The 21399-nt window shown below is 42.1% G+C and overlaps 1 protein-coding gene across 6 annotated transcripts in view; it reads left to right on the plus strand.

Moving 5' to 3' along the window:
* Positions 1-1937: 1937 nt before the first annotated feature.
* Positions 1938-21399, plus strand: part of LOC127570384 (antizyme inhibitor 2-like) — a 44697-nt gene continuing 25235 nt past the window's right edge. Inside the window, exons 1-4 of one of the 6 annotated variants that reach the window (XM_052015917.1) lie at positions 6408-6525; positions 10016-10152; positions 12552-12632; positions 17896-18044. In XM_052015917.1, coding sequence (XP_051871877.1) covers positions 12590-12632; positions 17896-18044 — 192 coding nt within the window. In that variant the 5' untranslated portion in view covers positions 6408-6525; positions 10016-10152; positions 12552-12589. Of the gene's footprint in view, positions 2237-5896; positions 6526-9919; positions 10153-11516; positions 11634-12551; positions 12633-17895; positions 18045-21399 lie in introns of those variants that run through there. The other 5 variants (XM_052015916.1, XM_052015919.1, XM_052015915.1 and 2 more) reach the window with 5 other exon arrangements.

Here is a 21399-nt window from a genome sequence, read left to right on the forward strand (position 1 = left end):
TTCTCTCCAAACACTGCCTGCCAATCTGCTCCTCTATATCTCTACTGCTACCGGGGGGCCTATAGAATACTCCTAGTAGAGTAACTGCTCCTTTCTTGTTCCTTACTTCCACCCATACGGACTCTAGAGATGATCCTTCTACAACATCCATCCTTTCCACAGCCGTAACAGTGTCCCTGACCAGTATCGCCACCCGTCCTCCTCTTCTCCCCCCTTCCCTATCCCTCTTAAAACACCGAAAACCAGGAATATTCAATATCCACTCCTGCCCTGACATCAGCCATGTCTCAGTAATAGCCACAATATCATAGTCCCCCATATTTATCCAAGCCCTCAGTTAATCTCCCTTATTCCTGATGCTTCTTGCATTTAAGTAAACACACTTCAGTCCATCTACCTTACTACTTTTATAGCCTGTATTCTGCTTCTCCTTCCCCAAAGCCTCTCTACCTGTTTGATCCAACTTTTCCCCATGCCCTTCTTCCTCTGACCTACTCCTCCGGTTCCCTTCCCCCTCACAAACTAGTTTAAACCACCCAAGCAAACCTAGCCGCAAGGATATTGGCCCCCTTCTGGTTCGGGTGTAACCCGTCCTCTCTGTACAGGTCCCACCTTCCCAAGAAGAGATCGCAATGATCCAGAAATCTAAGACCCTCACTCCTGCACCAACTTCTCAGCCATGCATTTATCTGCCACCTCATCCTGTCCCTACCTTCACTATCGCGTGGCACCAGCAGCAATCCCGAGATTGCTACCCTTGAGGTCCTGTTCCTCAGTCTCCTGCCTAGCTCCCTGAACTCGCTCTTCAGGACCTCATCCCCCTTCCTACCTATGTCGTTGGTGCCAACATGGACCACAACTTCTGGCTGCTCTCCCTCCTGCTCAAGAATCCTGTGGACCTGATCAGTGACATCCCAGACCCTGGCACCTGGGAAGCAACATACCATCCGGGATTCATGCTCACTGCCACAGAACCTTCTATCTGTTTCCCTGACTATCGAGTCCCCTATCGCTACCGCATGTCTCTTTCCCACCCTTCCCTTCTGAGCTTCAGTACCAGTCCCAGTGCCAGAGACCTGGTTACCGCAGCTAGGCCCCTGCAGGTCATCCCCCTCAACAGCCTCCAAGGCGGAAAACCTGTTTCTGAGGGGAACAGCCTCCGGGGTTCCCTGTTCTGTCTGCCTGCCTGACTACTTCTTCCTCTTCCCTCCCCTGACAGTCACCATTCTATCTGCATCCTGAACCTCAGATGTACCTGCTCTAAGGGGGTTGACTGTCTCCTGATGGACCATGTCTACATAACTCTCTCCCTCCCTTATGCTGCGCAGTGTTTGTAGCTGCGACTCCAGCTCATCAACTGAGCCGAAGTTCGTCCAGCCTCAAGCACTGACTGCAGATGTGGCCATCTTGGACCGCAGCAAAATCCACGAGTTCCCACATCAAACAGATGCAGCACTTGACCAGGTCCTCCATCTGACTACCTTTTTTTCCCCTAGTTAATCCCACCTACAAATCTATAATAGACAACAGGTGAACCTTACCTTTAGCTACTTACCAGCTACTTACCCCTCTTGCCTCTTCACGCCGAAGCCCCTTGAGCCAAAGCCCGGCCACTCAACTACCTCTCACTCAGCTGCCCGCTCTATAGGTTGTTTGCTTTTTTAAGCTGCCCGCACCGCGCCCGCACAGTCCAGCCCCCCACTCAACCAGTTAGAAAAAACTTTTAAAACACTTACAAAAGCAAGTTATAAAAATCTAGCCCTTACACTTAAAACCCTAACAAAAACTAACCCTTACACTTAAAACCCTAATAAAAGTGATACAACGAAAAAACTTAGCTGCTCCGAAGTCCTCCGAACCTTGTACATTGTACCTTGTACCTTGGAATTTCCCGAGTCTAATGTAACTAAATTACAGCAGTTAGGAGGAAAAAAAAATGTCAGTCTGAGGGATTTCTCTTCAGATATTTTGTTGCCTCCAAGTAATTTTGTGAATGGGCTGAATATTCAATAAGCTGAATGTTCAAGCAGCTAACAGCATCAGTGAAAGGAAACCAAAAACTATGGGATCATTGTCAGTATTTAGATTGCAAAGTGAGCTTGTTTCAGCTCCACTGCACATTTGACTGAAGCACCAACATGAACAATATAATCCACTGCCTCTAAATGAAAACTAAAATCAGCCTACATCACTCTAACAATCGTCAGGGATCCCTGTTTATTCCTCTAAATTCAGGGTAAGTAGCTATTGCTTTACAGTGCAACTTGCGGGATCAATGGACAAACATATGACTTTGTGAATGTATTTAGGATTTCGCTGAGCGATGTTGCTGGAGAGAGGGAATTGCCATTAAAGTTTTGATCTATAATAAATAAACCTAACCAGAACCCATTCAGCTGAATTCCTATACATTATGGATAATGACCGTTTTTGTGGCTTGCAATGCACCATCACTTATTTTCAAAAAATCTCTGGTAAATATCTGCTATACAATTGGTACTTAGGGACAACTTTAGTTGCAGGGGCTCTTGTGTGAAATAGCTCACTAAAGTCTTGAGTTAAGTGACAGCTGTATAGCTCCAGATATTGAGACTGGATTTTGTAATCTTGTATACAATGGATCACAGTAGTGCTCTATTAGCTGAAAAATTTTGCCCAAAGCCACAACCGCAAGAAAACTCTGTAGTATTTACAGACTGCTTCAGACTCAAATGTTCATTTATTGTCATAATTACACATTATTTTTCACCTACACTGTTATTCTTGCAGCCTTTTACGTTGAAAATCAATGCATCCCATAAACTGTGTTTGGTGTTTTCATGCATAATGAATATACGTGTAAATTCTGCATAGTGTACAATTATTACTGAGACAGAGCTTCAATTATTGGAGCAAAAAAATAATTTCCAGTTAGGACTTCCAGGGGTAGTTATTTTCCCAATTTTTGTTGGTTAACCTGAAACATTCTTAAGTCTCAAAAACAACTGATTAAACACATTTTGAAGCCAGTTAGAACTTGAATTTTAACGGTGTCTGCCCCCACACTCTTTTTTTAAAAAAAGGTGCATTGCAGTTTCTACTGGGGCTCATGTTAAACTGATGGTTTACATGAAGGGCACTTACAGAAAATGTATGTCTGCTGTTGGGCAGATGTGTTGCTTTGATGTGTGTTATCTTAAACAAAATATGTACATATTTGTAGCAATACAGGACTTTAAAGCAAAGCCAAAATCATGATTCCCATATGAGAGTTAAGAAACTAAAGATGTGCAGTAATGCATGTATACAATTCTTTCCTTCAAATTCTGCAGAATTTTGAGCAGACCTGCAGCAGAACATGGGACAAGATCTTTCTTGTCTGGATTTGTAGCCAACGCTCCCCCAGGGCTGCACTTCTGGAGAGAGATGCGGAGCGTGAATCTCATTAGACCATGGTGGGCCAGAGTCGAGTGGCAGGCTCTCAGCAACTACAGAACCTTGGGAGGGGCAGTGAGGAGACCCTGCCCCAAAAAATCCTGATGGCCTTTAATAGCCGGCAAAGCTGTGGGTCAGAATTGCTAGATTGAATTGATTTTAATCCCTTTGACACTCAGAGATGCTTAAGTAAAATTAAAATTGAGGTTACTGGAATTGAAATGGGTAATTGTAGGCCAGTGACATGAAATTTTACCCAGTGGTCCTCACATCAATAGTAGGGAAGCTGAGGATTGGCTCATAACCCCCCTTTGCTCTTGACCCTGAATCATTGGCTTGCTTCACCTGAGCGGGCTCCACCCCGCTACAGCCCTATAAAAGATGGTACACGTGGGCTCTCTTTCTCTTTTCCGATTGCTGCTGGGGTCGAGACCACAACTGAGAGGGTGCACTTCCACAGGGGTCTAGGAGTGTCCTGAGTAGATTCCCAGTAGCGTAGAGCCGTTGTTTGTCATGATTCAGGGGGTCCAGACAACGTATTTGTTCGTTCCCTGATAGTTTGTACTAGTTCATTGTGCGTGTGTGTGAGCACTTCACCCCTGTTGCGACTTCCCCACCACCCCCCAACGTTTCACGATCACTCCAGTGCGAGTGTGCGAGGGTGCATTTGTTCCTTCACATTCTGTTCCCATGTTGGTCTTTGTGAATAAAATCCTCCTTTTAAAGCACAAAGACTGTGTGTCCAGATACCTTTTATCTTTAAGATACCAAAAGAACCTTTCTCATAACAAAGTCTAAACAAGGCACACTGCAAATTGTTACCAGCTGAATGGCTTATTAACAGCAACAAATAAAGAAAAGGCAGGTATAAGTAGAGTGGCCATTTTGGGAGCAGCCCTCGACTGAGTGGGCCAGTGTTAATGTGAGGGTATTGAGGCTTCGGTGAGAAGACGCGAAGGTAAGTCTCTAAGTTCCTTTCTTTGCTTTGGTGTTTCCTTTATTGGACCATGGCAGTGCACTTAGATGCAGCAGCGTATTCGCCTGACTCACACAAGTGTTTACATATTAGTGTCATTCCTGATGTCTTCAACAATAACAAACTACAAGAGATCACTTGTAAAGTACAGAATTACTCATACAACTGACAGATACTGTTGAACATCAGCAGCAAAACATTACTCTGCCTGTATACCGACGGCAGAGTTGAGCAACCTCGGTTTGTTGCGCAGACCTGAGCTTGACCCCACCAACGTGCTGCTTTCCTCAGCTGCCCCAGTGAGGAGACCATAGAACCATAGAACAATACAGCACATAAAAAAGGCCATTCAGCCCTTCTAGTCTGTGCCGAAACGTTATTCCGCTAGTCCCACTTCCCTGCACCCAGTGCATAACCCTCCAGACCTCTCCCGTCCATATATCTATCCAATTTATTCTTAAAGCTTAAGAGTGAGCCCACATTCACTACATCAGATGGCAGCCCGTTCCACACTCCCACCACTCTGAGTGAAGAAGTTCCCCCTAATGTACCCCCTAAACCTTTCCCCTTTCACCCTAAAGCCATGCCCTCTCGTACTTAACTCTCCTAATCTAGGTGGAAAGAGCCTACTCGCATTAACTCTGTCTATGCCCCTCATAATTTTGTAAACCTCTATCAAATCTCCCCTCATTCTTGTACGTTCCAAGGAATAAAGTCCTAACCCGTTCAATCTTTCCCTGTAACTCGACTCCTGAAGACCCAGCAACATTCTAGTAAATCTCCTCTGCACTCTTTCAATCTTACTGATATCCTTCCTATAGTTAGATGATCAGAACTGCACACAATACTCCAAATTTGACCTCACCAATGTCTTATACAACCTCACCAAAACATCCCAACTCCTATACTCAATACTTTGATTTATGAATGCCAGGATGCCAAAAGCCTTCTTTACAACCCTGTCTACCTGTGACGCCACTTTCAGGGAATTATGTATCTGAACTCCCAGATCCCTTTATTCCTCGGCACTCCTTAGTGCCCTACCATTTACTGTGTATGTCCTACCTTGATTTGTCCTTCCAAAATGAAACACCTCGCACTTGTCTGCATTAAATTCTATCTGCCATTTTCTGGCCCATTCTTCCAGTTGGTTCAGATCCCTCTGCAAGCTTTGAAATCCCTCCTCGCTGTCCACTACACCTCCAATCTTAGTGTCATCAGCAAACTTGCTGATCCAATTTACCACATTATCATCCAGATCATTGATATAGACAACAAACAACAACGGCCCAAGCACAGATCCCTGAGGCACACCACTAGTCACAGGCCTCCAGTCTGAGAAACAATCATCCACTACCATTCTCTGTCTTCTCCCACGCAGCCAATTTCGAATCCAGTTTACAACCTTTCCATGGATACCTAGTGACTGAACCATATGAACTAACCTCCCATGTGGTACCTTGTCAAAGGCCTTACTAAAGTCCATGTAGACAACATCCACTGCCTTTCCTTCATCTACTTTCTTGGTAACCTCCTCAAAAAACTCTACAATATTCGTTAAACATGATCTACCATGCACAAAGCCATGCTGACTATGCTTAATCAGCCCTTGGCTGTCCAAATACTTGTATATCCGATCTCTCAGAACACCTTCCAATAATTTACCTACTACTGATGTCAGGCTCACTGGCCTGTAATTACCTGGTTTACTTTTAGAGCATTTGTTAAACAACGGAACAACATGAGCTACCCCCCTCCAGTCCTCCGGCACCACACCCGTGGCTAAGGGCATTTTAAATATATCTGCCAGGGCCCCTGCAATTTCTACACTAGTCTACAAACCAGTTTTACAGGTGTAGACGCCGCAGGTGGTGTGAGAGGAAACAGAAGCAGGGTAGGCGGAGTGGAATCTAAATGGCTAAAGGCTCGCCATGTCAGACCATTGATGTTGCTCACCGATGTTCGCTCCCTGGATAATAAGTTGGACTGCAATCGACTACGAAGGGCAGTCCACCGGGAGATGAAAAACTGCAGCGCTTTTATCTTTACGGAAACGTGGCTCAACAACATCCCCGATGCTGCTATCCAGCTGGATGGGCTGACCTTCCGAGTGGACAGGATAGCATCAGTGCCCGGTAAGACCAACGGAGGTAGTTTGTGTGTTTATATAAACAACGAATGGTGCAATAACGCTGTGCTGGTCTCGAAGCACTGTTCGCTGCTAGTGGAGTTCGCCATAGTTAAATGCCGGCCATACTATCTGCCGAGGGAGTTCACAGCTAGTAAGTAGATAGTAAGTAAAGAAGGCATATGGCATGGGCTTCCCTTCATCGCTAGAGTCATAGAGTATAAAAGTCAGGAAATTGTGATGTATTTGTATAACACTTTGGTTAGGCTGCACTTGGAGTATTGCATGCAGTTCTGGTTGCCCCAATATAGGAAGGATGTGGCAGCTTTGGTGATGGTGCACGTTTACCAGGTTGCTGCCTGGTTTAGAGGGTATTAGCTATAAGGAGAGGTTGGATAAACTTGGACAGTGCTCTCTGGAGCATCAGAGGATGAGGGGAGACCTGATAGGAGTACATAAAATTATGAGAGGCAGAAAGAGGGTAGACAGCCAGAATATTTTTCCTAGGGTAGAAATGTTGAATAAGAGAGAACATTGCTTTAAGGTGAGAGGGGTAATGTTTAAAGGGAATGTATGGGGGCAAGTTTTTTTTCACACAGAGAGTGGTGGGTGCCAGGAATGTACTTCCAGGGGTGGAAGCTGAAGCAGAATGATAGTGGCGTTCAAGAGACTTTTAGATAGGCACATGAATTTGCACGGAATGGAGAGATATGGACCATGCGAAGGCAGAAGAGAAAGCATCCTATCTGGATGCATCATGGCTTAGTATGGCAACTGCTCTGCCTGTGACTGCAAGAAACTGCAGAGAGTTGTGGACACAGCTCAACACACTACAGAAAACAGCCTCCCCTTCATGGACTCTATCTACACTTCTCACTGCCTCGATAAAGCAGACAGCATAATCAAAGGCCCCACCCACCCCGGACATTCTCTCTTTTCCCCTCTCCAATTGGGCAGAAGATAAAAAAGCTTGAAAGCATGTATCACCAGGCTCAAGGACAGCTTCTAACCCACTGTTATAAGACTATTGAACAGTTCCCTAGTACAATAAGATGGACTCTTGACCGCACAATCTACCTCATTATGACCTTGCACCTTGTTGTTTACTTGCACTGCACTTTCTCTGTAGCTGTGACACTTTATTCTGCATTCTGTATTGTTTTACCTTGTTCAACTTCAATGCATTGTATAATGAACTGATCTGTATGAACGGTATGCAAGACAAGTTTTTCACTGTACCTTGGTACAAGTGACAACAATAAAGCAATTCGAATTCCAATGCTTGGCACAGACATCGTGGGCCGAAGAGCCTGTTCCTGTGCTATATTGTTCCTTATTTTATAAAGTAAATTATTTGAAAAGATAACTTTAAAAAAATAACTAAAATCACATGCATAATGAAAACAATAAAGTAGAGGAAAGTATTTGAAATAAAAAATACTTGGGTTCCTCTTGCCCTTCACTCATCAAGGATATCAATGGTATCTCTGGTGCACCAGGTTGAACCACACAGGGACCTGGAGATAATTGCCCAGGATAATGTTGGTGTTCCCTTCCAAATGCAGACATATAATGCATTTTCAACACCTGAATGGCAAAAGTTTCAATCAGAACCACCAACTATAATTGGTAAGATTCGGTCCACAGTAAAATGAAAGTCTGTTGGGTGAAAACTGGTATAAACCCAGTAAAATGCAGCTGAGCACTTTACTGCCATAGTTATTGCCTTCCTGACATTCTTTAACTGTTCTAGCAATCCCCTTAGCAGATTTGTCTCAAACCCACATTGAAAACGCAGCTTACCATGACAAGTTCACCAAAAAAACATTTAGCTTGCTCTTGTTTCAAGCGTCCATTCTGGTGAGTAGATGCTAGGCCATTTAAGAGTGAAATCAGGAACAGGTTTTATCCCCCCCACAGAAAGTAGTTAAAATCTGAAATCCCCAAATGCTTAAAAGTTTCAGAAGTTTGCAATGCTTTTTGTAGACTATAGTAATGTGGACCATGTTGAAGATGTAGAGAAGTGAATCCGAGGTACAATCAGCCATGACACAATCGAATAAGTGTGGAGTCCAGTAGTGGAATGCAAACCTGCTGAATTTCTATAGCACTTGTGATGGGGAATCTGCTCACTGTTCCTGTGCTGGGTTAGACCCTGCAGGGCCCCCATGCCCATTCATTTCAAAGGAGATTTTACAGCTGTGAAATATATGGTAATAATAGGGTAAGGTACATTTTAAAATTATTTGTGCTAAAGGTAATGTTTTCAACTACTTAAAGTGGATTATACATTTTTTTAAAAAACTAAATTTGCTTTCTTTTAAATTGCTTCATGTTTCATATGTTTTGAATGCTTGTGACTTGAGCATGTTGTGGTAAAGCTCTGGCACCACTCATGGCTTCTCCATTCAGATCCTGGAACCACTCAGCAGGTTCAGCCCTGTGGATCTGAAGCAGGTGACTGCAGGGTTTCTTCATGCTGACCTCGGGAAAGAGCCCTACTCAGCACAATATGTGCCAAGAACTTTAGACATAGGGACAGGAGAAGGCCACGTGGCCCCTCGAGTTTGCTCCATAATTCAGTGAGGTGACTATGCCTCAGTATTTAGGTATAAAGATAACCACTTTAGAACTCCTATTTGCCACATTTGCACAGTTTACATTGTTTTTCTATCCATTTTTATTTTATTATGGCTCTTTTTCTTCATTGAATTCTCATGTATCACAGTACAGAACTGACATCTCTTTTGTTCATACCAATGAAACCTTTTTTCTCTGGTGGTCAATGCCCAGTTTGAATGTACTCAATGACTCTGTCTTCCAGCTCTCTGGGGTCAGAATCAGAATCAGGTTTATTATTACTAATTTATGTGACATGAAATTTGTTGTTTTGCAGCAGTAGTACAGTGGAAAGACATAAAAATTACTATAAATTACAAAACAAATTGTGCAAAAAAAAAAGGAATAACTATGTAGTGTTCATGGATTCATGAACTATTCAGAAATCTGATGGCGGAGGGGAAGAAGCTGTTCCTGAATCCTTGAGTGTGGGTCTTCAGGCTCCTGTACCTCCTCCCCAATGGCAGTAACGAGAAGAGGGCATGTCCTGGATGGTGTGGGTCCTTGGTGATGGACGCTGCCTTCTTGAGGCATCGCCTCTTGAAGACGTCCTTGATGGCAAGGAGGGTTGTGCAAAGATTCATGACCCTCTGAGAGAAGGGAATCAGGACCCGATCAGGCCTCTCCATTTATTTAGAAAGGGATCAGTTAAAAATTGCAATTATTCCATCCACTTTGGGGAAAAGAGAAATCTCATCCCCCTTTGTTGTCCAGCTGTGACTCAGAGTGCAAAGTCCTTTCATCCTGCAGTATTTAACATTTGCCTATTCACTCCAGTCAAATTTCAGGTATGCATTTTGCTTCAACATAGGATGTGCAATGTCTTGCGACTTTGCATATGGTGAACAAAGTATTCCAGTATTTTTCATTCCTTAAAGCTGCCTGCTGCACTGTGGTACCAATCCTGTAGATATTGTTGATGGACTAAACCTTCTGAAATAAGTGCAGAAAATGTTGGAAACAGTCAACAAGGCACTCAACATCTGTGGATAGAGGAACAAAGTTAATACTTCAGGTCAGTGATCTGTCAATAGAATGTGATCAATATTAAGTTTCAATTGTACAAACTAAAGCAATGTCCATTCTATAAAGTAGGAAATGGGAATTTGAAGAAGATGATAGAAGTTGTGATATAAAACTATGTTGTTAAGGAAACGATGCTCGAGAAAAGGCTATCCAACACAAAGCAATAGTAATTGGGATAAATTTATTATATCTTGTGTAAAAGCCTTGGAATGAGGTGTTTATTGTCCTGGTATCTCAGTAGTGTTGCTGCTGTGTTCACTGTATACATTGTATTCACTTCTAGTTGCCATGAGCATTATTGCTGCATATCATTTCATTTTTTATTTTCATTATATTGATTGATTTAACCTTCCATGTCTCCCAAAGACTGGTGTCCAAGTGAAGGAGGGGTTTACATTCTGAATGTGTTTTTCAATCCTTGGTACATCTCAAAACACTGAATAATTTTTGTTTCGATATTAAGTTGGTATCGGTTTATTATTGTCACTTGTACCGAGGTACAGTGAAAAACTTGTCTTGCATACCGATCGTAGAGATCAATTCATTACACAGTGCAATTACATTGAGGTAGTACAGGTAAAAACAGTAACAGTACAGAGTAAAGTGTCACAGCTACAGAGAAAGTGCAGTGCAGGTAGACAATAAGGTGCAAGGTCAAATCTAACACCAGTCTGAATGCAATTCTGATTGCAATTCATGGTCACAACACTATAGCTCACTTCGCTCTCCATCTAACATTGCATCCATGGTCCTATCTCTGTCGCACACAAAGACACAGTACAGAGAGTATGTGGCAGTACCGAACTATGAATCCTTTGACAGCAGCTCTTTCCTGTGGGCAGTGTTCATATGATTAATGCACATTGTAGACCCCTATACCTGTGTTGTTTAAAAAGATCCTTAACTCTTACATGAAAACTGCAGACATTCAAAATTTGAACTAAAAACAGAAAATGCTGGAAACACTTAGCAGGCCAGACAGCATCTGTGGAAAGCTGAAGCAGAGTTAATATTTCATGCCCAACACCCTTCATCAGAGCTGTTCTGAAGAAGGGTCTTGACCTGAAACATTAAATCAGTTTCTCTTTCCATAGATGCTGCCTGACCTGCTGGTGTTTCCAGCGGTTTTAGGTTTTTATTCTTAATTCTTACATGTTTATTAGAGATTGACTCGGACAAGTCATTGTGCTTTTCTTGGCCTCTGGGCCATTGCAGATGGTTTCAGCTGGTATATAGCACGTCTCACAGTTCACAGTGCACTGCTGGCTTTGCACTGCAGTGCAAGGAGAATGTTTTCCTTTTCTTCTCCTTGCCCTGAGCATTGGCTCACGTGTGGGAGACCAAATGATTTGTGGGAGTGAGAAACTCGACTTGAAGCACTTGGTCACCCTTGCAGACTGAATGGAGGTTTTCTGCAAAGTGGTTATTGAACCTGTGTTTGTAAGGGAGATCTTGTAGTGAGCAATTAAGGTAGGATACTAAATTATCTCACAATTTTAATAAGCATGGCCTCAATATTATGCTTTGACCTTGACCACCCAGCTGGCATGGGGGTCATCTTAAAATAAGTAATAACGCAACAGGAGACTATGTAAACTGAAGGAAATCTTTAAGGGTGACACAAAAACTCAAGTTAAGGCAACAGAAACCATAAGGACATGGGACTGATGGAAAAGTGATAGGACACTGTAATTCCACAGGGGAGAATTGTGTCCTGCCTTTGGTACATTAGGTAACATGTATGCAAAGAGCAGTCATTTTGCCAAAAGAAAAGGCATAGAAACAAATCATTTGTACATAGATAGCCAGAACGATTGATGAGGAACCAGAAACAAGAATTTTCATTGTCACTAGGGTAATTGATTTTAGTTGTGTGTCCTTGTGTGAGTTTAGTTGTGCAAGCCCATTTTTGTTTACATGGTTTGGTCCTCATGGGAGCTAACCCTGCAGTGTTACTTTAATATATGTTTTTACACATATTATTTCATCTCTCCAATTGTGCTGACAATTTCTTTCATGTGCCAAACCTCTACAAGACCCTCTGCTTACTCACTCCATCTGTCTATCATTTTTTTCCTTTTTGGTTACTTTTCCCCTGTGCGCTCTAGTGCTGGCAAATGCCTTTCTCCCTGTTCCTGCTGTCGGTTTTGTGAGATTCCTCACACTGTTGCTTGAAGCAATGGATGAAGCAGTGGTAAACATCAAACCACTGTGGTATCAAAGAAACCCCTTCCGATCTTTTGTGAGTAGTTGTAAAATTGTAATCATTAAGTGTGATATCAAACTTGAATAAGCAAGTTAAGATCAAAAATATTGTGTAGCTAATAGGTAAACCATATACACATGTCCCTTAACTGTGTTGAGGATGTTTGGTTTTGTAATTCCCAGAAGAGGTACTCCAGAACAAACAGGGGTGTGAACAATTGATGACAAGATTGGAGATCTGCAGGAAGAACTGGGCAGGAACAGGTGTGTGGAAGAAGATAAAATAATAGCAGAACTACCACGAGGTACTGACCTGGGTGGAGATCAGAGAACCAGAGTCCTTGGTGGGTGTGTCAATTTTGACCACAGACAATACGATTAAGTGGACTCTTAGAGACCACGTACGTACATACTTTGAGGGATAAAGCTGAGCAAGTGGAAGAAAGAGTCCGGCACAAGGAACACATAGGAAGACAGGAAAGAGGAGAACGGGCTGATGATGGTGGTGCCTGAGGGGCTTCAGACACCAAAGACATCTGTAATTAATAAAACATCAACCGTTTACCCAAATGACTGCTCATTTTGTCTTGTCTAAGACTGTTCCAAGTCTTAAAATTCCCCCAGCAAAATATAAGCAGTTTGCAAACATGTTATAAACACAGCCAGAAAATATATACAGCATGTTTGCCAAATAGACTATGCACTGGAAGTCAGGCCAAATCCAGTCATGATATATGGTAAACTGGATTCAAATATATGCAACCAATCTTTTGCAAAAGGCACCATCAGAAACAAAGATGAGCTTGCTGCTGTGCTGGCACAAGAACAATGCAAGTTATGGGAGATACTGATAGAGGTCACAGAGGATGCACAATGGGAAAATAGCTCGGAATGTGAATAGGTAGATTTAGAGGGATATGGGCCAAATGTGGGCAAATGGGACCAACTTAGATAGGTATATTGGTCAGCATGGATAAGTTGGGCTAAAGGGCCCATTTCCTTGTTGTATTACTCTATGACTCTATAATTAAGAAAATGAGTCTTCTACTTGGGTGGTTCCATGAGATAGAAGATGACTTGCTTCCACTCTGCTTTTGTAGGTTCTGAGGTGGCTAATGAGGCCAGTTTGGGAATAACAAACTCTTCCACAGAAGTCTGAGCAGATGGGTGGTCAATAGTTTGTGAGACGGTGCATTGCTTTCACCATTTATGCTGGCCCTTCCGGGTGTTCGCAATGCATAGGCTCAAGGCTCCGAATACCATCTCAAATGTTCCTTCTCCACTTTGAGCAGTCATGGGCCAGAGATTCCTGGGAGTTGGAGGCAACGTTGCAAACAAAATGGCCTGCCCAATGTAGCAGATTAACTTTGGCCTTGATGCTTGAGATGTTGGCCTCTGGGACGATGCCTTTGCTGGTTCATTTATCCTTCCACTGTACATGGAGGTTTTTGCAGAGGCAGGGTTGGTGGTATTTTTCCAGTGCCTTCAGATGCCTGCGGTAAGTAGTCCAGGTCACAGAAGCACAAAGAGGACAAGGATCACTGCTGCCCAGTAGTCCATAAGTTTTGTTGCCAGATCTGGATCTACAAACAACCGTAACCTCAATTGACCAAAGATTGTGCTGGTGGATGAAAGGCATGGTGAATTTTGTCATCAATGCCTGTCATTGCTGAGCGATGCCTCCTAGAGATGAATTTCTACTGCTGGAGGGCAGTGTGGGGCTGGGGCAGGTTGGTTGAGAATGATAGAGGGTACAGGCGCAGGTTGGAGAATGCAGTTCAATGCATCCTTGATCCTCCGGTGCCTCATCCTGAATTTCAGCCATGCTGGAAAAGCAAGTCATCCCTAAGTAGGGTGGTCTCCAACCAGGTGGGTCAAAAACCCACCAAGTGTTGAATCATATGAAATATATTGATGAGAAAACACAATCACTCATTGTCAATTTTATTGCTGTCTCTCTCTGGACAGAAGCACAAATCTGATATTGAGAGACCATCATTTGGCCCATATGATTCAAACACTTGAAAACCATCACTTTTGTCATGAACTCTGAGAAGAACATAACTATTGGTATGTGGAACATAATGACCCATCCAAAGGAGATGCATTAGCACTTCCATTCCACACAATCATCAGTCCATCCAAACACAGTTCACTTTATCCATGTCAAAGAGCTGGTGACACAAGCAGGGAACTGTGCACAGATCAAGTACACCATAACAACCGCATTAACCAGGCCAACAATCTGTGACGCCATTAGGCAAATAAAACCAAACAAATTACAGGTCAGCATTTCCCCTCCAGCACAATTGCAACACAAGTTAAAAGCCAGTGCCAAACGTAACTGAAATGGTGCTCATCTCACTCAATACACAAAGCTGGATTACCTCTGGAGAAGCTTGCACCTTTCATTCCCTTATAAGAGCCACACTGAGACTATGAGAAGTTAGTACCCAACACAACATCTGGAAGATTGCAAATTGAAACTGTGGGCACACCGATGCACAATTCAAACCCCACATTCAGACTTGTGCTTCTCCTTTACTGAGAAAGCTCGTCTGAAATAGGAAGACTGTGCAGAAAAGGAAAGGAAATAAAATCCAGCTGATGTTGAACAGCAGCTGCAGAATCTTTACAGGCTGCCTGAAGACAATGAATGTCAACAGCTTGTACATCCTTAATCGAATAGCATCCACCCAAAATTCTGTGGGGAACTAAGGAGAAAAGAAATGGCAAACTGCAGAGAAGCAGGATAATTAATTGAATTTGTAAGGAGAAGAAGACTACAGGGAAAAATTCTGGCACTTTCAGATAATTATTCTGCTTCTCCCTTTTTTTTGCACTTCCTGCAGACTAAACTTTGATACTCTGTAATCTCTTAACATAATTTTGTCCTGCACTGTCACATTATCACCCCAACTTTTGTCTTCTCTCCTCCCCTCCCCTTTTACTCTGTACCTTAAAACTTGTTGCATTTCTATCTATTCCCGATACTGATGAAAGGACAGCAATCTGAAATGTTGATCAAAAAAACTGCAGATGCCGTAAATCTGAGATATAAAACATAGAGGCTGGAAATATTCAACAGATCAGGTTGAGTGTTTCTAGTATCTTCAGCTTTTAATTTGAAGTGTTAATTCTGTTTCTCCACAGATGCTGCCTAACCTGTTGAGTGTTTCCAGCATTTTCTGTTTTTATTTCAGACTTCCAGCATCTGCAGTTATTTTTTGCATTTGTTACTGATGCCCATTGTTTGATTCTAATGAGGCTTTGATATAATTGGATGCATTTTGGTTGACGTATAGGTGTGAGTTCTTTTCGCCACAGGGGGGCAAATTTTACCTCCAAACACTGGTGAAAATTTAGACATCCAGTGAATATCTTGCTCAGCTCTTTGGTTTGACTGTGGATCCAATGTGGAGAAATGAATTGTCCTGACAAAAAGGGTATTAATGAACTTACTCTTGCAAAATAGACAGACTAAATAGGAAAAAGTTATCAATTACCTTTAGAAATACTCTGAAGTTACCATCGAGTAGTAATGCTGTTCAAGCATTCTCTAATGTAATCAACAGAAATTAATGATCTAATTAGCAAGAAATACTATTGAAGATTCTATCTGCCATCAGTAAATGAGGTATAATAGAGTTCTGAGCCGTAATTGTTCTTCAGAACAATTCCTCAGAGCAGAGATCCAGGTTCAATCCTTGGGTGCCATCTGTGTGGAGTTTGCATATTCTGCCTGTGATTTCCACCAACGTCCCAAAGAGGTGTAGGTTGGTAGTTCAATTGTCCTCTGTAAATTGTCCCTTGTGTACTGGTGTATCTAGGGGGAGTTGATGGGAGAGTGGGGAGAATAAAAAAATGGGATTGGTGTAAGTGGGTAGTTAATGAGCAATGCAGACTCGATGAGCTGAAGTGCCTGCTTCCATGTTGTATCTCTGTGATTCTAAAAGAAAACTATATCTGGCTATAAATAAATTAACTGAAGTTTATTCCCTTAGATAATTATTTCAAGATCCCATCCTTGTTTTTTTAAAAAACAATTGATTTTATATTTAGTATGTGCTTAACATATTTGAGCTTCCATTTAATCTCGGGCATATGTCTTTATCTTGCTCTGTGTAAACTATTTAATGTTAGTTTAAAAATAGTGCTTTTCACTTGTTGCATACTTTGAGAATTTTTAAAATATGATTGACTGCTCACACAACTTGATGACATCATAAAAAACAAAATGCTTCAGATGTTGGAAATATAAAACAAAAAAGGAGAAAACAGGAACTATTCAATAGGTCAAACAACATCTGTGAACATCTATTCTTTGACTGCCATTTGCTCTCAGCTCCTTTTTATTGTGAATTGAGATATGCAGATCCCTGAGCAGAAGAGAGAGGATTTGGTATGGTGTCATTTATAAACACTCTAATTGCTTTGCTGAATTATTGTTGAAGAAAATCTTGCTGCAGCCATCGCAACTAGTTAAGCCTACCATGATGAAACTGAAATGATGTGAAGAGAGTAGATCAAGGTTATAATCCACTATCCATTCATTTATGCTTCTTCTTTACAAAACGATCAGAATTTGGTGACTTTAATCTACAACTGGAATTCATAATAGCCCATCACTGAAGGGCAGTTTTAACTCTCCCTGACTGATGGGAGAGGAGAGCGGCTAAAGTAGATTAGCTCCACTTCCCGGTAATTTGTCATTTAGTGCTTTGGTTTCAGTTGGGAATGGAGATCCAGGGGAGCTTTACTAGTAAACACACTTTGGAGCCAGTGATGTAGCCCAACAGAAGTTGAACCAGCTGCTTCACAGGGCCATGGCAATGATTGTCCTATCAGGTAAACCAATTAGCAATAAGTTAACGATGCCTTCCTCGATGGAGCTCAAAGAAACAAGTGTCCTCTTCTGGTTCTACAGACACACCCAAGGCTCTGCTGTCCTAGGCTCCACTCGTCCCTATCTCCCTGACATCAACCTTCCCAGATCTTTATGCGAACAGCAACATGCTCCTGGAGTTTCCCCCAATGTAACTAACTTAGTGGATGAAAAACAAGTGTAGCTATCTCATTTTGGGCATGGTTTACATTGGTGTGATGTGCCAGCTGCATGTCTTTGGAAAATGGAACTTGTGGATGTTTGAAGATTAGTGCATTCTTAGCAGCAGCAAACCTGCTGCCAATGATGACTGTGTTTACTTGAACCTTGTACTGTGACCAAAAATGTTACCTATCATATTATATTTGCAAGCATTTTTTGTTAAAACAACATGAATGCACTTTTTGTTACTGGCTCCATCATAGTTGAGGGACATCAAGTTCTCTTGCCTAATAACGTATTTACTATGTGTTGTCATTTCATATATTCTGATGAGAAAGAATGATTTCTACCTCTTGACTGACATTGATAACATATTTTAAAATTTAATCTGAAGCTTTATGTAGAAAACAAAGCTTTAGGCTTACATTATCTTTATTGAGATATTGCTAATTTTTTTGACTTTATTTAAAATTAAATTAGTTCCACTGTCGAATTCTGGAATACCACCAAGCCCTCTGCAAGTAAAGAAAATGGAAGGCTGTATTAATGAGACTGACTTTGTCATTTTGGAGGAGGGTTTCGTTGCCATGGATGTCATTGACCAGAAGATCAATGAGAAAAAGCTCACAGTGAGTGTCAACATGATTTTATGCCAGTAGTAAATTAATAACTCAGACAAAATCAAAAGATAAATATCATTATTTCATCTATTTAAAAACAACTGAAGTTCTGACAATATTAATATTGACGATGTATTTGTAAACTGAATTCCATGTTAAATGTTTGAAGTTAATGTTTGAATAACATGAAAGTAAATGAGCTTCCACTGTCAAAGTAATCTAACTCAATATAATCAAATGAAATTTCTGATATTTACTAATACCTATCATGACATCGATATATTTGCAAATTATAAAAAAACTGCTTTGTTTGAGTGGTACAGGAATGTGGCGATAATGGGAACACAACTGAAATGGAAGCCAACTCTCCTCATCACCTTCTCGCATTTTTATTGGTCTGACTTTCAAAGTAAATAGCAAAGGTTTCCTGCAGAAACAGTTGGGAGCTGCCTTGTTATATGCCAATCAGGATCTGGTGCAATTTCAAACGGCAATTGAATGTCAATTTCACTAATCAAGCGTGCCCTCTCCAAATTACCAGTGTGTGGGCAGTACAGTGTTAAAATCTAAGCTTCCAAACCTTTGGATGGGCTGTAGGTGCATCATAAAGTTAGTAATAAGCACATTCTTAAAAACAAAGTAATGAGAGTGAAGTGTGGATGGTAAATGGGAGGGAAACAAAGACAAATCTCTCTGAAGTTGAGCACTACATAAAAAAAATTGGGCTCCTCTGCCCAGAACACATGGAGAAGTCATCAAGAAGAACACCTCAGATCAATCTTTACCATTCAGATATAAACTGCAACTTGGGTTAAAAATATAACGAGTTTTTCACAAAAACAAAGTAGTACACTAAGATGCTGATCATAACATCGTTCATTAGAACAGGAATCAGTCTGCAAGAATTTAAAATTCATTGTTCCAAGCTTGAGCAAACTGTTCAATTGTGAATTTAGAGGGGGCACAGCCAAAATGTTGGTTATTACACTTCTACATGCTTTGGGTTGGCTTCTATCTTTAGTTCTTCACGAATATGTGTCGTTATCCCCAAAAAAGTGAATTTTCCATTGGGGATAACAACTGGTGTTGTATAAATGATGTCAAACGCCAAACTTTCCATCATCACCTCCATTACCTTGAGCAATCATACAGGCTTCCTCTGTTGTCCTCCAATGTGTTACTACCAATATTGGAGTTCTGTACTTTTTTTAATAGTATACAAGTCCAATTATCAAATTATTTTGTTCTAATATTTAATCATGGCACATCGAATGGTGAAATCTAATGTGGTTTCTGTGTCAGCGTCTGAGAGCGTCATACAGTACAGAAACAGGACCTTCAGTCCACTGTGTCCATGCCAAGCTTTGTACCTATCCACACCAAGCCTATTAGAACATAGAACAGTACAGCACAGAAACAGGACCTTCAGCCCACGATGTTGTACTGAACTAATTAAACTAGTAATTAAAAGCCTACTAAACTACTCCCTTCTGCCTACACAAGTCCCTTCACATCTCCTTTGAACTTAACCCCCTCTCATCTTAAATGCATGCACTCTAGTATTAGACATTTCGACCCTGGGGAGAAAGATACCGGCTGTCTACTCTATCTTATAATCTTATAAACTTCTATCAGGTCTCCCGTCAGCCTCTGCCGCTCCAGAGAAAACAACCCAAGTTTTTCCAACCTCTCATAGCACATGGCCTCTAATCCGGGCAGCATCCTGGTGAACCTCTTTTGCACCCTTTCCAAAGCCTCCACATCCTATAATGGGGAGACTAGAACTGAATTCAATACTCCAGATAAGACATCTTTATTAGTCACATGTACATTGAAACACACAGTGAAATGCAGCTTTTTTTTGCATAGTGTTCTGGGGGCAGCCTGCAAGTCTCGCCACGCTTCTGGCACTAGCATAGCATGTCCACAACTTCCTAACCTTTGGAATGTGGGAGGGAACTGGAGCACCCGGAGGAAACCCATGCAGACACGGGGAGAACGTACAAGCTCCTTACAGACGGTGACCGGAATTGAACCCGGGTCACTGGTACTGGAAAGTGTAATGCTAACCGCTACACTACCGGACCTGCCCAGTAGTGTAGCAGTATGTGGCCTAACTGGACTTTTACAAAGTTGCAACATAACTTCCCGACTCTTGAACTCAGTGCCTCAACTAAAAAAGGCAAGCATGCCATACACCTTCTAAACCACCCGATCAACTTGTGCAGCTACTTTCAAGGAGCTATGGACTTGGACCCCAAGATCCCTAACCCGCACCAATATTTACCCACATCGCTCCTGCTTCACCCTGCTGCGTCCGCACCCTCCTCACTCTTCCAGTCACCCTGCCCTGTCTGTGGCTGATTCCTGTAGTGTATCCCTTGGTTAGTCGCACCTTCGCTCTGACCATCCCTGCTCCTGGTTCACCCTACACAATTCGCCCTGCCCTCTCCCTTTCAGGTCCGCCTGATCTACACCCTTCCGGGGCCGCACCCACTTTGCCAGATCCACTCCAGATCACCCTGCCGCCCACTGCCTCTGTGACCTACACACGGCTCACTCTCGCAACGCTCTGCCTTCTGAGCCTGTTCAAGCTTCACCCTACCTGGTGCACTTGGCTCGTCACCCTGCACCTCTTCACGTTTGGCGGTCTCCCTTTCAGGTCGCCAAGAGGCCAAAATCTGCTTAAAGTGTGTGGAGGAAGCAGAATGAGGAAGAAAAAACAAGGTCACATATTTAATTACATACATCCATATATCCCACCGATTTAATATTTTTAGTGTCTGCTGAATCATAACCAGCTTTTCGGGAATGAGTTGTCTCTTTTTCACTTCAGTTTATAATGAGCAGACCCTGAGACTTTGTATCCTCTATTGTCAGCGGTCAATATAAACATAGAATTCTGTATTAAAGAACAGAGCAGGCCCCATTGAACCTGCTGCCAAATCTTTTTCCAGTAACCATTTCAGACCTTTTATTTTGTTTGTTTATTCTATCACTACTGTCATTTCTATCTTCTTTCTGCGATCAGCTAAGGTCAGTTTTTAGAGAATGTTATGCAGTTCTTTGGAGGATACCTTGGAAGTTAATTAGCTTGAGGAAGATGAACAAGAATGGCCAAGATTCAGATTGATCTTGCAGTGAAGATCTGCCATTGAGCCCATGCAACATTAACACAGACCGTGCTCTTTCTTCCTACACTTCCTTTGTGTGAACAACATGAGGCTTCTTTCCAGAAGGGAGCCCTTGAAATTGCCAGATACTACCTTTCGTGAGGTCACCACCATGTTTACTGACTCCAAGGTGCTTCTGAAAGTACTGACAACATCGTAAAATTGATGGTGCATTGGCCATTTGATTAATT

The sequence above is a fragment of the Pristis pectinata genome, chromosome 5 (assembly GCF_009764475.1).
Source record: "Pristis pectinata isolate sPriPec2 chromosome 5, sPriPec2.1.pri, whole genome shotgun sequence".
Classification (NCBI taxonomy): domain Eukaryota; kingdom Metazoa; phylum Chordata; class Chondrichthyes; order Rhinopristiformes; family Pristidae; genus Pristis; species Pristis pectinata.